The sequence below is a fragment of the Ovis aries genome, chromosome 22, assembly GCF_016772045.2.
Source record: "Ovis aries strain OAR_USU_Benz2616 breed Rambouillet chromosome 22, ARS-UI_Ramb_v3.0, whole genome shotgun sequence".
Classification (NCBI taxonomy): Eukaryota; Metazoa; Chordata; class Mammalia; order Artiodactyla; family Bovidae; genus Ovis; species Ovis aries.
The window spans coordinates 35604371-35621130 of NC_056075.1; the positions used below are offsets into that span (position 1 = coordinate 35604371).

The window sequence follows — 16760 nt, forward strand, 5'->3', positions numbered from 1 at the left end:
ATCTCATCCTCTGTCATTCCCTTCTCCTCCTGCCTTCCATCTTTCCCAGCATCAGTGTCTTTTCAAATGATTAAAATGAGTTTAATCAAAACTTGCCTTCAGTCACATTCAGATGATACAGATTTTTATACTTTAAGTCACTCATTGATTGTCTATTCATCAAATACTATTGACTACAAACTAAGTGCTGAGCAAAATAAAAAACAGAAATAAATTTTTGCCTTAACGATTTCAGGAAAGCATGAAGGTTTGAGGAGATATTGCCACACTAATATCATAAATAACTTGTAGGTGAGATGATAACTTCACATCTGGGATGGAGTGGAAGGGTATTTGGAGGTATGGGGGGAGGCTAGATGGAACCTGAACATAGGAGGTAGGCAATAGGAAGACAGCTGGAAGCGAGCTGGTTACTGTTTTGATTTTTTTTTTTTTTTTTTTTTAGTGTGTGTGTTTTTAAAGATTATTATCCTAAATCCATTAGAGTTTTAGCTTTAGGGGTGATTGGAAAAATCATTAATATGAACTTCAGGGACTGATATGATATTTGTAGTAGTATTAGTGTGTGGAAGCATTTCATATATACATTTGATAGAATCAATCTGTTCTCAGTTGCCATCTTTAAGCATGGATTTTCATATTATTTTTAATTTCATGGTTTGTTTTGCAAGAGATTTTGAATAATAAAACAACGATCATACATAACGAACGTGATAGTGAGAACATCCATAATTTTAAAATGTCCTTCACCACAGCGTTTACAGCAACACGATTATAATCTATCGCATTATGATCAGTGTGTTCTTTTGGCCTTTTCTTTCTGCTGAATAATTGGCAACTGCAGATTAGTTATAAAATAGATCATCTGTTATATGGTTTCTTATCTATATACAAAATGTCAAACTTCACTTTATATAAAAATCACAACCAACAAATAATTTTTGAAAGTTCTTACGGAAGTACCCTATGATTTCCTCACAATTTTTAGGTTGAGTTTTTATCATTCTTAGTCACAAATGGCAGGAAGAGGTTCCAAATTAAATTCATTTTTACCACAATCATGACATTTTCCAACTGTCTCATAAATTTGCAACATTTGTTAAAAGGGAGACTAATAGAGCAAAATGTGTCACTAGTGCCGAAGAAAACGGGCTTGTGGTAATTAGAGTGCCATCTTTAAAGACAAAGTTAGGGCTTGAAATTTTAACATAATAATTGTACCAATGAACTGTTACTGAGTTCTCACAATGTGCCAGATTCTGTGTCCAGCAATGCAAATGCATTAAGTATTAGCAAAACTTCTAATAGTATTCCTCTTCCCATTTAATAGAGAATAAGCCTTAGAAAGGTCTATGTAATTTGATGATGGTGCAGTAGGTAATGGGTAGAGAAACTGGGAATTGAAACAAGTTCTCTAAGGGCTAGTTGTAGGTGTAGACACTATTAATAGCCCAATTTTGGTATAAGAAAATGTGAGGCTTATAGAGGTCTAAATAATTCGGAGAGGTATAAATAGTAACTTAAACAGCTACTAAGTGGAAAACCAGGTATTCAAACACAGATTCTTCTAACTCTAGAGTCTAACTAAATACCTGTCAATATCATCATTAAATTTCCAGGAAATTTGAGTTGTAAGCATAAAATTTGAATTGTTTATGTCTCTTTTGTTTTGACACAGAAGGGGCAAAATTCAAGAAGTAATGCATATAGATGTTAACTGGCAAAAGAAAGGACAGTTGTTAAGGACACGGCCGAGAGCCAGGAATTTAGTAGCATGACAAATCTCACTTTGTTCCATGTTATTATTTTAGGGTCATCCTATCAAAGCAAGAGTGTTTTAGGATAAAATTTTTTACTCCCCCTAAGTGTCCCCGGTCAGAACCGTTTCATTAGGTTCCCCAAAGTCAGAAACTTGGTCCACTAGCCAAAGTCCTCGAACTAGTCCTCTGTTATGTGACCCAGAGTGAATTAATTTGGCTAATTTCCTGTTTGTGACCTTTGCTGTACACTGCCTTGTGCTCTCATTATTTTTATTTCACCGTATCTTGTTTTATAAACCTCAGTGTTATGGTCCTGGGCAAGAACAGTGTCTTTCCTCTTTGCAAAGAGTACTGTAGTAGCATTCAGTTCTTAAAAACTGATGAAAACTCAATGCTCAGAAGACAAACTGGAATCTTTTACAATACCTTTTTGTCCTACTAATAAACTTTTTTAAATGAATAAAACTATCAATCACTGATTTTTCTTTATTATGAGTGTAGGAGGTGGTCACAATAATACATTATTTTTCAGAGAAATCTAGTCTTTGTTAAAGATAGTGAATTTAGAATAATCATAGATTTACATTACAGTCTGTGGGACTGAGGTCTCATTAATTATATTTTGTCGAGCTATAACTTTTAGGTGTAGCAAAAAGGCAAGGTGAAGAAACAAAATTTTTTTTTAAAGAATCTGTTATAGGAGATGCTATTTATAAGCTAAGGGAAACTAGTAAAAATGAAGAAACTTTAATACAAATGTTAGAAAATTGCATTAATCCGAACTAGAATTTATAGTTTTCTCAAGGGAATTATTATATTAACTGTAACAGAGGCAGTTTGTGTGTTCCTGTGTGTGTATCTGTGTGTGCATTTATGTTTTACCAGAGGAAAAAGAACGTGGTGTCTTCTACACTTAGCATCCATTGGTATTTGGAGTAACATTATGTTTGCATTTTGCATAGACACAGTATTCAGATCAATTGGCCACTCCTATCGAAAGAGACACAAATAAGATTCTCTTGGCCAGCAGCTGTATTTTTAATAGTGCAAGTCTGAGTTTATATTAAAGTGAATCATTTGGGTGATTTAGATCACATTTGCTTTTTACTCTGAATATGTTTTTAATATGTCTTCATTATGTATCTTCTTCTAAAAATACATACAATTTAAGACCTTGAACTCTAACTAGGTAATAGTTGCATTATTTCTGTCCCATATTCTCAAGTGGATGTTCTCTCTTCAATAATAAAAGCAAGCCCTTAAATTATGTTTGAGATGCTCATTACATGAACACTGTCACTGCGGTGTCACAAGTGTTAAAATAAAAATGTTAAATAATAAAGTGCCATCAGGTGTTGGTTTTTGTTCCTTCATCATGAGAAAGGGAACTTTATGAATGATGCATCACAGTGCTCTGTACATTTACATTCAAAGACCAGTTGTTAGTTTTAAGTTACTGCCAGTGAATCTTTAGAAATCACTGTGAATAATGAAGCCATTCATTGTGTTCAAGGATTTTGTCTTTCTTCAGTGATAGGATTTTCTTCTCATTTGAAAGAGTGTTTAATTACATTGCTCATCTACTTTTAATATTTAATAATAATTTTATTAGCTGTGTCAAATGAGGAGGGCAAGATTTGCAATATCTAGTACTGGTCATCAATTTTTTCTTATCATGACTTAATGAATATTATAATTACAAGGGGAGGCAGAAATATAAATTAGCTGGGTACTTGGTTGGGACTTGCTGGTTTATTGGTTTTTGTTTGAGCAAAGCCGAGAAGAGATGCAAAGAGAAGAAATGAATATCTGAGAATGTTTTAGAAGCCCTGGCACACCTTTTTGCAACCTACTAATCATTTTCATTTAAATAATAAACACCATGGCTTTGAATAAAGTTAAAAACACTGACAATAAAAATTCCTGCTGGTGCTATAGCAATTGACAGGGGGATCTTGATGACTTACAAGACTGGGTCTTGGCGGGTGTATGTTCCTTTAATCTCTATTAATTCATTTTGACAACTTTTTATTCTCTTTTCTCAATCATTTGTACTGCTGTTTGCTTTCAGCTAAGACACAGGCATGAGTTATTTTGAGTGGAAAGACTTGGCACACCTGTCATCATAATAGCAGTTTTTACTTAAGTAGTACCTCTCAGCTGAAGTTTTCAAAGTGCTTTTCACTCGGCCTATGAGGTGGTAGTCAGGAGGCACCATAGATTTCAAGCCTATAAGGAAATATAACCCAGGCATTGAGGAAAAAATCATTTTCATTTTTAGTGATCTAGATATGAATATGTGTATTATAACCTCTAAATTTTAGATGCCATTTTTTTCCAAACAGGACTAGATATTGTTGAATTTAACGTGTCCTAAAACCTGTCTTAAAACGAGTGCTTTTTAACCCCCTCCAGCAACTGCTTCGAGAACGACAGCAGATGGCCAGCCGTCCCTTTGCGTCTGTTGATGTAGCCCTGGAAGTGGGAGCTGAACACACAGACTTTCTGCGAGGGTCATTAGAGGTAGGAACAGTGATGGCGAAAGGGGGCCGCTGTGATTTGCATATGTATATTACTTCTCTAATCTACATCTGCTTGTGAAGCCAAACAGAGTCTGATTATCTAGAGTTGACAAGATTCAGCTACATATGTTATGCCATTTTCAAGGCACATAGTTTTAATAGTGTGACATGAGCTGTAACAAAAGCCACTGGAGAATCTATTAGTCTAGGCAAGAGTGACAGACTGCTCACCTGGCACCCTTTCCCTGACAGATAGGAACTGAAGGAATTTAAGATACAGGTACGATGAAAGAAACAAAGGATCTATATTTAGTCCTGGGAGTGCCTAACACCCCTCAGTTAACAGGTCACATCTGTTTTATTAACAAAGTTGACTATAAAAGGTGGGTGGAAATGAGTTGCATTTTAATTACGTAGTTTCACTTTTTGAATGTTGAAGGTTGTAGAATATAGTGAATATTTTAATTTTATGGCTGTATTAGAACAGTATTATATTACAAATGGGGAAATGGATTATGGTGAAAAAGAAATGATTATGTGCAAGTAAATGTGGTATTCGGATCTTGAAATAGTACATGACATGGTTTCTGAAAATAATGGGGGTTCCCAAAGAACAAAAATCCACAGATTGTGATTAAAAACTCATGACAGCATTCTGAGGCATAGTAATTTTATTCTATGCTTAATTTCCAGATTTTTTTTGTGTTATACATGGTAAGATGTTTAAACAGGAAGTTTTAAAAATACCTTACAGTTGAAATATTTTATTCACCTTTTAAAAAGTACCTTTATGTGACTGATTCATGTTGCTATATTTCGACTTTGCTTTTCTTTGAGGAAAGCAGGGTATATAAAAATAGACTCTTCCTAATACCTAGGCACAAATATAATTGATTTTATCCATAAAATTTTTGGTTATTCTGAAAAAAATAAAACTAAATCAGACCTTATGATGCTATACAAAGGACCAGTTTTTAGAGACATTTCTCTAAGTAAATTTTTTTTTTTTAGCTTTTGTATCCTTGATTTTTTTACTACTCTAGATCACAGGCTGTCACAGAAGCTTAGAACATTAGATAATATGTGGGTGTATCTTCTATTGCTTAGGGAGCAGTGCTCTAATTTCTAACTTTGCAGTAAGTACTCTTTCATTCTGGCCCTTAATTTCAAATAACTGTAGTATAGAACTTGTAACAAATTGAAAACTATATCTGAATCTAACTTCCTTTTTCTCCTCATCTATTTAAAGCATTCTTGAATGCTGTTAAAACCCAACTCACAAGAGAAAAGCAAATGTAAATGACATATATGTAAGTTGAGATAAAACACTCATAAACTTAAGGAACAGATGTAATAAATATACATAGTAAATACTTTATTTTGTAGAGTTTAAAAACTTCTACCTCTACTTTCTTTTTGCTCATATTTACTTGGTAGTCCTTTTATTTGCTTATTTCCGACTTCTCTGTATCCTTTTGTTATTACTAGTTATATGAATGACTGGTGTGTCTCTGTTTCTTTTGTATCACTTGTTTTCTAAAATTTAAATTCAGAGTGTCATGGAAGAATAAAACCTACCTGCTGCTGCTGCTGCTAAGTCACTTCAGTCATGTCCGACTCTGTGTGACCCCATAGATGGCAGCCCACCAGGCTCCCCTGTCCCTGGGATTCTCAAGGCAAGAACACTGGAGTGGGTTGCCATTTCCTTCTCCAATGCATGAAAGTGAAAAGTCAAGTCACTCAGTTGTGTCCGACTCTCAGCGACCCCATGGACTGCAGCCTACTAGGCTCCTCCTTCCATGGGATTTTCCAGGCAAAAGTACTGGAGTAGGTTGCCATTGCCTTCTCCAAAACCTACCTACCTACTCCCATTTAGAAAGATTTCTGGAGATCTGGTTCTACTTACCAACGTGTAGTTTTGTTGGGTTTTTGTAACAGCTTTGTTAAAATGTAGTTCATATGCCATGCAATTTACCCATTTAAACTGTGAAATTTAGGGGTTTTAGTATATCCAGAATTGTGTAACCATCACCAAAAATCAGTTTTAGAACGTCATCTTCCCTTAAAGAAACTCCCTTCTCATCCCCTCTCTTTTTCCCAAAGCCTCATTCTCAACTGTAGACAAGCCCTAATCTACTTTTCGTCCTTATATGAGTTTCCTCTAGTATATTTTCATTCTATTTCATACAAATGGGAATCATACAATATGTGGTCTTTCATGACTAGCTTCTATTACTTAGCCTTAATGTTTTCAAGTTTCATCCCACATTGTGGATGAGTATTTAGTTTCCTTCTATTGTGAAGCAATATTTGATATTATTGATAAAAGAGGGGTGGCTCAGGTGATAAAGAATATGCCTGCCAATGAAGAGACATGGTTTCAATTCCTCGGTCAGGAAGATGCCCTGGAGTGGGAAATGGCAACCCACTCCAGTATTCTTGCCTGGAAAATTCCAGGGACAAAAGATCCTGGCTTGCTACAGTCCATGGAGTCACAAAGAGTTGGACACGACTAAGCGACTGAGCGTGCACACACACATTATTGATATAGCACAATTTGTTTTTGCACTCGTGAGTTGATGAACATCTAGGCTGTTTCTGTTTTTTGAATATTTTGAAAAATGCTACTGTGAATATCTGTCTACAAATTTTGTTTCCTTTTTGTTGGAATATATAAATAAGAATTGAATTTTTGGGTAATATGGTAAGTTTTTTATTACTTGTTGAAAAGACTTTCTATCTCCACTGAATGATCTTGGGACTCCTATTTCAAATCAGTTGACCAAGTGTTAGAATTTGTTTTCATAATCTCAATAAGGTGAAGGTAAGGTGAAGTCGCTCAGTCGTGTCCGACTCTTTGCGACCCCATGGACTGTAGCCTACCAGGCTCTTACATCCATGGGATTTTCCAGGCAAGAGTACTGGAGTGGGTTGCCATTTCCTTCTCCAATATCATTCCATTAATCTATAGATCTATCATATGACAGTACAGCGCTATTTTGATTACTATAGTTTTGTAGTAAGTTTTAGAATTAGAAAATATGAGTCCTCCAGCTGTATTTGTTTTGAACATTGGCTTTTCTGTGTCCTTTGGATTTTGACAGGAATTTTAGGATCAGTTTGTCAATGTCTGCAAAGAATCTCACTAGTACTTTAATAGGGATTGTATAAAATCTGTAAATCAAGTTGGGAGAATTTACAGTATCTTAACATGTACTTTACTAAGGTAGTAGCTTTGTTAATTGAGTACCTTTATCCATGCTCCAAATAAATTTAGGATTCTAAATTCAATATCAGATTTTCTTCATCTTGATAAACAAGTATGATTTCTGATATTTAAAATTCCCTATATCCATATATTTCTGATCTCAAGTAAATTGACAATTTAAATTTTTAAAAAATTTTAAAGTTTGCGTTTCTTTGTTAATTTTCTGTTTAGTTGATCTGTCCATAGGTGTGAGTGGGGTATTAAAGTCTCCCACTATTATTGTGTTGTTGTTGATTTCCCCTTTCATACTTGTTAGCATTTGTCTTACATATTGTGGTGCTCCTATATTGGGTGCATATATATTTATAATTGTTATATCTTTTTCTTGGATTGTTCCTTTGATCATTATGTAGTGGCCTTCTTTGTCTCTTTTCACAGCCTTTGTTTTAAAGTCTATTTTATCGGATATTCGCGTGGTATATCTTTTTCCAGCCCTTCACTTTCAGTCTGTATGTGTCCCTAAAATCAACACACAGAAATCCCTTGCATTCCTATACACGAATAATGAGAAAGTAGAAAAGAAATTAAGGAAACAATTCCATTCACCATTGCAACGAAAAGAATAAAATACTTAGGAATACATCTACCTAAAGAAACTAAAGACCTATATATAGAAAACTATAAAACACTGATGAAAGAAATCAAAGAGGACACTAATAGATGAAGAAATATACCATGTTCATGGATTGGAAGAATCAATATAGTGAAAATGAGTATACTACCCAAAGCAATTTACAAATTCAATGCAATCCCTATCAAGCTACCAGGCACATTTTTCACAGAACTAGAACAAATAATTTCAAGATTTGTATGGAAATACAAAAACCTTGAATAGCCAAAGCAATCTTGAGAAAGAAGAATGGAACTGGAGGAATCAACTTGCCTGACTTCAGGCTCTACTACAAAGCCACAGTCATCAAGACAGTATGGTACTGGCACAAAGACAGACATATAGATCAATGGAACAAAATAGAAAGCCCAGAGATAAATCCACACATATGGACACCTTATCTTTGACAAAGGAGGCAAGAATATACAATGGAGTAAAGACAATCTCTTTAACAAGTGGTGCTGGGAAAACTGGTCAACCACTTGTAAAAGAATGAAACTAGATCACTTTCTAACAAAAATAAACTCAAAATGGATTAAAGATCTAAATGTAAGATCAGAAACTATAAAACTCCTAGAGGAGAACATAGGCAAAACACTCTCAGACATAAATCACAGCAGGATCCTCTATGATCCACCTCCAAGAATTCTGGAAATAAAAGCAAAATAAACAAATGGGATCTAATTAAAATTAAAAGCTTCTGCACAACAAAGGAAAATATAAGCAAGGTGAAAAGACAGCCTTCTGAATGGGAGAAAATAATAGCAAATGAAGCAACTGACAAACAACTAATCTCAAAAATATACAAGCAACTTATGCAGCTCAACTCCAGAAAATAAACGACCCAATCAAAAATGGGCCAAAGAACTAAATAGACATTTCTCCAAAGAAGACATACGGATGGCTAACAAACACATGAAAAGATGCTCAACATCACTCATTATTAGAGAAATGCAAATCAAAACCACAATGAGGTACCACTTCACACCAGTCAGAATGGCTGCGATCCAAAATCTGCAAGCAATAAATGCTGAACCTCCTACACTGTTGGTGGGAATGCAAACTAGTACAGCCACTATGGAGAACAGTGGAGATTCCTTAAAAATTGCAAATAGAATTACCTTATGACCCAGCCATCCCACTGCTTGGCACTGTTTTATAATAGCCAGGACATGGAAACAACCTAGATGTCCATCAGCAGATGAATGGATAAGAAAGCTGTGGTACATATACACAATGGAGTATTACTCAGCCGTTAAAAGAATTCATTTGAATCAGTTCTGATGAGATGGATGAAACTGGAGCCAATTATACAGAGTGAAGTAAGCCAGAAAGAAAAACACCAATACAGTATACTAACACATATATATGGAATTTAGGAAGATGGCAATGACGACCCTGTATGCAAGACAGGAAAGAGACACAGATGTGTATAACGGACTTTTGGACTCAGAGGAGAGGGAGAGGGTGGGATGATTTGGGAGAATGACATTCTAACATGTATACTATCATGTAAGAATTGAATCGCCAGTCTATGTCTGACACAGGATGCAGCATGCTTGGGGCTGGTGCATGGGGATGACCCAGAAAGATGTTATGGGGAGGGAGGTGGGAGGGGGTTCATGTTTGGGAATGCATGTAAGAATTAAAGATTTTAAAATTTTAAAAAATAAAAAACTAAATAAAATAAAATAAAATTAAATTAAAAAATAAAAAAATTTAAAGTTGAAAATATTGTCCTTCAGTAACTTTTATAGCTTAAATTGTTTTCTTATATGAATTTAATATCAGAAATAAATAATGACTGCTAACTGCTAATTTATTTAATATTCTTTGGAAAATAATAGAAGTAAAAACATAAGGTTTAAAATCATATTTTGTTTTTTCCTTTGCATTTTGTAATTACTACTAAGTGGAAGTTATCTATCTGCTGTATATACACATACATGTGTGTACATATACAGTTGTATGTTGTATGTGAGATTTACTTTCCATTGTAACAGTGCTCTAGATCCACTTCAGATCTCTTTTTATATATATAACCTAGTATGATGTGGCATTGATTTGCTTACACAGCAAAATATGAAGCCTAGGCCTATTCTGAGATAACATTAAGAACTTTATTTAAACCTAGAAAATAAAAGTAATTTTAAAATTCCTTTGCTGGGTTTTTCCTAAAATTCAGAGATGAAATTCAACCCAAAGCCATAGGTTAGCTGGCTATTACTATTTTGTACATATTCATTGAGTCTTCATAATGTGGTAATTTAAGGAATAGATTTCTTTCAATTTAAATTGGACTCTCTGAGTTCCACATCTATATTGTCAGGGGGAGAATATAGGTATAATATAGAATTACTTATGCTTGATGCATCCATAGTAATGCTTCTGTGCACCAAAATGCCCTATTCTATGAAGTAGACGTGTTCCTAAAAGTTTGTGTGAATTGGTTATGTTTTTTAATGGATGAAGAGTGTTCCGTCTTCATAGGAACTGTGTGTAGTAAACCCTAGGTATAAAAACTCTTTGTGCGTGAAGAAAAGATTATGTTGTGAATAATCACCCCCTAAATTATCAGTAAGCAAGTTTGAGTCATTATATTTTTCTAAATTATAGTGAAAAATTAAGGACTTATTAAAATTTAATAAATACACTTAGAATATAAATTTATAAACTCAATTTGTTAGTTGATTTTTAATTTATTGTAAAAAAAATAGGGTTATTTTTGTGATGACCTTGTGACCCATATAGTATATATTTATCAATTTTCTTCCACTGAGGAATAGTATGTTAAATTATAGTAATTGCTTAACAGATGTTTCTGGCATGCTGCATATACATCAACCACTCTTCTTAGCACTTTAGAAGCATCAGGGAATACAACAAAGAATGCTGTCCTTGTGGAGTTCATATTCTAACAGGGAGAATGCTGCTGCTGCTGCTAAGTTGCTTCAGTAGTGTCTGACTCTGTGCAGTCCCATAGACGGCAGCCCACCAGGTTCCCCCGTCCCTGGGATTCTTCAGGCAGGAAGAGAATACTCCATCCCACTGGAGTGGGATGCCATTCCCTTCTCCAATGCATGAAAGTGAAAAGTGAAAGTGAAGTCCTAGGTTATTTAATATGTTAGGAGGTGGTAAGTGCCATGGAACAGGAAAAAAGTAAAACAGGATAAGGTTTGGAGAGTGCTTTGTGGAGTTGGGGGAGAGCATGCATATTGAATCAGGTGTGGTCAGGGTGACCTCATTGAGAAGGTGAGAGTTGAGCAAGGCTTGAAAGAGGTAAAGGAATTAACCTTTTAATTAATTAATTAATTAAGAATTCCTCTTAAGAGGAATTAACCTCTTAAGATTCTCAAGGGAAAGTGTTCCTAGCAAAGAAAATGGCTAGAGCAGAGGTGCTAAGGTGGTGGGCATGTCGGATAAGTTCATGAAATAGCAGGCTTTGGGCAGGGGCAGGTACAGGACGAGGCAGAAGATATAGGGTCTTGTAGACCTTCTGTAAAAACTTTGTCATTCAATCCTAAGCGAAGAGGAGAGAGTCAGTTGCAGGATTGACTGACATAATCTGTTTCTGAAAGATTATTCTGCCTTTGGGGATGAGAATAGTTTGATGTGGGATATCATTAGATGGTTTCCTGACAAGCAGACATCAAGACAAGGAATTGATTCATTTGAAGAATATGCTGGGAGGGAAATGAGGAAGGGAATGGAGAGCAGCTAATACCCCTATGGTAAACTAGGGCTTGATTTCCGTGGAGACACTTTGAGAGTCAGGGTAAAACGCAAGTCACACTACGGACATCAGGGCAACAGAGCTGAGTGTTTATTCCTCGACTCCCTCCAATCACTGATCGAGGGCCACTTCCCAGGAAGTCCGAGAAAGCCCCCAGGCAAAGAAATGAAGGCTTTGGGTTTGGAAATTAGCAGAAAACTGACATGGTGACTGAGAGGTTGGAAATCAACCCAAAGTTTCTGCTATGAGGGGCAAGTTTAGAGGGAGAGAAGCTTGTTACAAAGCTTCTGTGGGAATCCATGCAAGAGGTAATGGTGGCGAGAGGCGGATTTTAGCAGTGAAGTGTCTGATTCTGGACTTTGTTTTTAAGTCATGATGTGTTCTCATTTTGAAAGTCTTTCTAGAGACTTTGTGTTTGTAAGATCCAAACAGAAAAGAAGACAGGATTTTTTCTCCTTAACTGGCACTGCAATGGATCGAGAGCCTCTTATGCTGTTGTAGGTACTCGCTAAGAGAAATAGTCGCAATCTCTCAGAATACCCTCTCAAACAACAACATCCGTGCCTTTCCTCTATAATGACAGAAACCACGAGAAACTGAGGTAAAAGAACCGAGAGGCCATTAAGTGACTTAGGTTGACTAGGCTTCCTAGGTCTGGTGTCACATGAAAAGTATACAGTTTGGTCCCTTTAGTTTGATGTTAAAAATGTACTTTCCTTGTTCATGTTTTTTTGTGGGGAAAGTAGTGGTAGGAAGGAAGGAGTTGGCAGTTTTGTAAACTTAGATGAGTCCTCCAGTGTCGCTGATGTTTTTGCTGGGATATTATTCTTTGTTTCTATTTTTATTTCAAATTATTTTAGCCAATTATTTTTTGCTTCCTACCTCTGATACTGAAAAACTAGAAACCATTTTAATGGCCAAAAGTGAAGCATTTGTTACTTAATTTATTATATTTTACAAAATGGTGTATAAATTGTGATCTATTTTTTGATAAACATTGAAAAAAGTCTGGTATAATAAATTCTTAATAATAAATGTTGTATAGGTGGGTGGCATATATGGGTTATTCATGTTGCAAGTCAGTGTTGTCCTTTCTATTACGGTATGCATGGCTGTTTTTAACAAGGAAAAAATAAAAGCAACAACAAAGCAAAAATATAAAATATTAAGTTTTTCCCTCAAGTTTTAGACCCTTGTGTTGACTGCATATTGGAGCTTGAAATTTTGCCAGTTATTCAAAATAAACATTTTCAACCATCATTTCTGTGTTAGGGAATAGAAACTCTTATACATATTATACATATTCTGGACTGCCCTGTTAACATTTTTACCCATCATGATTAATTTATCCACATTTCAATTTTTGAAAATGTAGGTGACCATTGGGTTTTATTCTACAAGGTTAGTACTTAGGTGTTTACCAAGCATTACACTCAAGAGTGCTTTCCAAACAATACAGGTAACGATTATATGTCAAGGTAAGTAACTTAAACCTGAGCTTCCTAGGTCATGTTCAGTTCAGTTCAGTTCAGTCGCTCAGTCATGTCCGACTCTTTGCAACCCCATGAATTGCAGCACGCCAGGGCTCCCTGTCCATCACCGACTCCTGGAGTTCACTCAGACTCACGTCCACCAAGTCAGTGATGCCATCCAGCCATCTCATCCTCTGTTGTCCCCTTCTCCTCCTACCCCCAATCCCTCCCAGCAACAGAGTCTTTTCCAGTGAGTCAACTCTTCGCATGAGGTGGCCAAAGTACTAGAGCTTCAGCTTTAGCATCCTTCCTGCCAAAGAAATCCCAGGGCTGATCTCCTTCAGAATGGACTGGTTGGATCTCCTTGCAGTCCAAGGGACTCTCAAGAGTCTTCTTCAACACCACATTTCAAGTGCATCAATTCTTCGGCGCTCAGCCTTCTTCACAGTCCAAATCTCACATTCATACATGACCACAGGAAAAACCATAGCCTTGACTAGATGGACCTTAGTCGGCAAAGTAATGTCTCTGCTTTTGAATATGCTATCTCGGTTGGTCGTAACTTTTCTTCCAAGGAGAACAAGTGAAAAGTTTAAATTGAGTTTAAGATGCTGTTTTTTAAAACTTATATACATACACTATCTCAGTCTCATTTGAGCATTATGTCAGTCTTACAAAATACAAAGCAGATTTTGTTTGTTCTGTTGACTATTGAAGGAACTGAGACTCTGTGAACTTAAGATCTTTGGTCAAGATCACAGTGTAGTCACCAGCAGAGAATGGGGTGGCAAAAAGCCAGATACAACTTAGCAACTAAACAACAACAGAGCAAGAACAGAGTTTGAATCTCAGATTGGCCCTGGAATTTCTCTTTCGCAGCATTCTCAAATATGCTGATTTTAGTTCAAACTGAGAAAACATTTTAGGCCCCAACGTATCTCTGGAGTACTTTTTGTTGTAAAGCTGTTTATAAGCATAGAGTTACCTAATATTTATGTAGTATTCTTTGATTCCTGGTGCTCATGAGTAATGGAGACAGTTCAACCTATTACACTACACAAGAAAAAGGTGACAGACACATTGTTTAAAGCAAGGCCAGACACAGTGAGCGTCTCTCATGTTAAGAGCATTGCTGGCTTTGCTCCCAGAGCAGCTTGAGCCCAGTTCTCTGCTGATGGACACAGCCAGAGGCCTCTCGAGCATTTTATTCCTGCCCTGGCATCTTCATGGGCAGTAATTCCAATGGATAGCCTGAGCATTTCCTGGGTCTCTGATTTTTTTCAGATTGTTACGGCTGTCTTGCAGTACTTCATATTTTAATTATTTTATTAAAACTTATTCTTAGTGTTCTGATTATAAAAATAATAAATCCTCATTGTAGAAAAATACAGAAATAATAAAAATTAAAATATTTCACCCATAAGTATCCACAGTTGAAACTTTTATATCCTTCCAGCATTTTCCTTTTGCATATATGTATGTTTACAAAATTCAAAGTATATTCTATACGTGATTTTGCATCCTGTTTTTCTCATTATAATAAGAAAAATTTGTACTTCTGAGTTTGATTTTAAAATGTCCTGTCAGTTGTTCTGTAGTAGAACATAATTTATTTGATTGTTTTATTTTTAAATAGCTTGATTCTAATTTCACACTATTACAAATAACGCTATAATTAATGTTTGTACATAACTCTTGATCCTAATCTGCAAAAAGATAAACTGCTAGGTCAAAAATTGTGACCTTTTATGCATCTTGATCAATGGATGTGAGTTTGAATGAACTCCGGGAGTTGGTGATGGACAGGGAGGCCTGGCGTGCTGCGATTCATGGGGTCAAAAAGAGTCGGACATAACTGAGCAACTGATCTGATCTGATCTGATGCATTTTGATATATTGCTTACTTACTTTCCAGAAATGTCCTTTTTCAAACTACCTTTAACAAGGAGTGAGAATTCCTGTTTTCCTATATTTTTGTCAAAAATGATTTTAAAAGCAATTTTAAAACACTTTTGGTAATTTTGTATAAGAAATGTTATATTCTCCAACAGACTTCTTATTAGTATTAATAGTAAAATCAAATATTTTCCTACTGTTTTTAACCATTTGTATTTCTCTTAGTTCATTTTATTAACTGTTATTCCCATGTCCTCTTCTGTTAATAATCATGTACTGTTAGTAATTGGATTACATAAGAAATTTTTTATTAGTTACAGAAAATTTGAAAATGTTTCTTAACTAATTCAGTATCTTTCTTCATCCTTCTGTAGTTTTCTGTTACAAATATTTCCCTTCTGGATATTGCTATTAAAATGTTATATTTTCTCTAATTTTTTTCCTATTAATCAAACTAGTTTAGTAATATTTTCAGATATTACTCTTGCTTTTTTTTTAATCTTAAATTTTTAAATGATCTTTGCTTCTTTGATGGCCTTTTCTTAAATTGAAGATTTTTTAAAATCATGATTTCCTTTTCTCCTCACCTAATATGCATATTACACACTCTTTCTCCTCTTTTGGCCAATACTTTTAAAATTTTAGCAGGTATAGTTTCAGTCTGAATATAATGAGCTCTTCCCTAATATAAATAGAAGGTCTTCAAACAAGTTAAACCTTGTTTTCATCTTATGTATCATAATTATCTTATTTGTAGTTTTATGAATTTTAAACATTGTTATTATTGTTGCTGTTTTATATGATCAATATTTATTTAAATTTTCCTGTATAGTCACTATTTTCTTTGCTCACTGTTCTTTGCATTCAGAGCTTCCTTCTGAAATGTTTCTATCTGCCTATTATTTTTCTTTAAAATTCCTTTAGCACATGTCTTCTGATGATCAACTCATAGCTTGCTGCCCGTTGCCCCCCTCTTTAGTTTCATGTAAGGCCTTGGAGCATCACCATTGCTTACAATCTAAAAAATGTTTTGGAAATACACATTATCAAGCATCTAGTTACTTTGCAGTAGGAGTGCCTCACTCAAACACTTCGCTTACGTGAAAATTTTTCTGGCTTTTGGCTTCCATTGTTGCAACTGAGAAATCTTCTGACAGTATAGCTGCCATTCTTTTAGAGCTAATCTAGCTTTTCTTACCAGTGGTTTTTTTAAAGCCCTTTGTCTTTGGTGTTCTGCAGTTTTATGGTGATTTTCCTAAGCATACATTTATTTGTATTTATCCTCTTTGGCTTATTTTGTGCTTTCTAGATCTAAGGATTCAGACCTTTTAGAATTTCTTTCTGTTTACTTCTAAAATTTCTGTTATCCCTATGAGTTTTTTCTCTCCTTCATTTTCTCTATTTTCCTAAAATACTGATTAGTTGGATATCAGATTAACTCATTCTACCCTCAGAATCTCTTAATCTCTCAGGTTAGTGCTTTCTATCTCCTCTCTCTG

The 16760-nt window shown here is 35.2% G+C and overlaps 1 protein-coding gene across 1 annotated transcript in view; it reads left to right on the plus strand.

Moving 5' to 3' along the window:
- Positions 1–16760, plus strand: part of ATRNL1 (attractin like 1) — an 802972-nt gene that overhangs the window by 516134 nt on the left and 270078 nt on the right. Inside the window, exon 27 of the mRNA XM_012102986.5 lies at positions 4176–4283. Within this exon, the coding sequence (XP_011958376.3) occupies positions 4176–4283 (108 nt within the window). The remainder of the gene's footprint in view (positions 1–4175; positions 4284–16760) is intronic.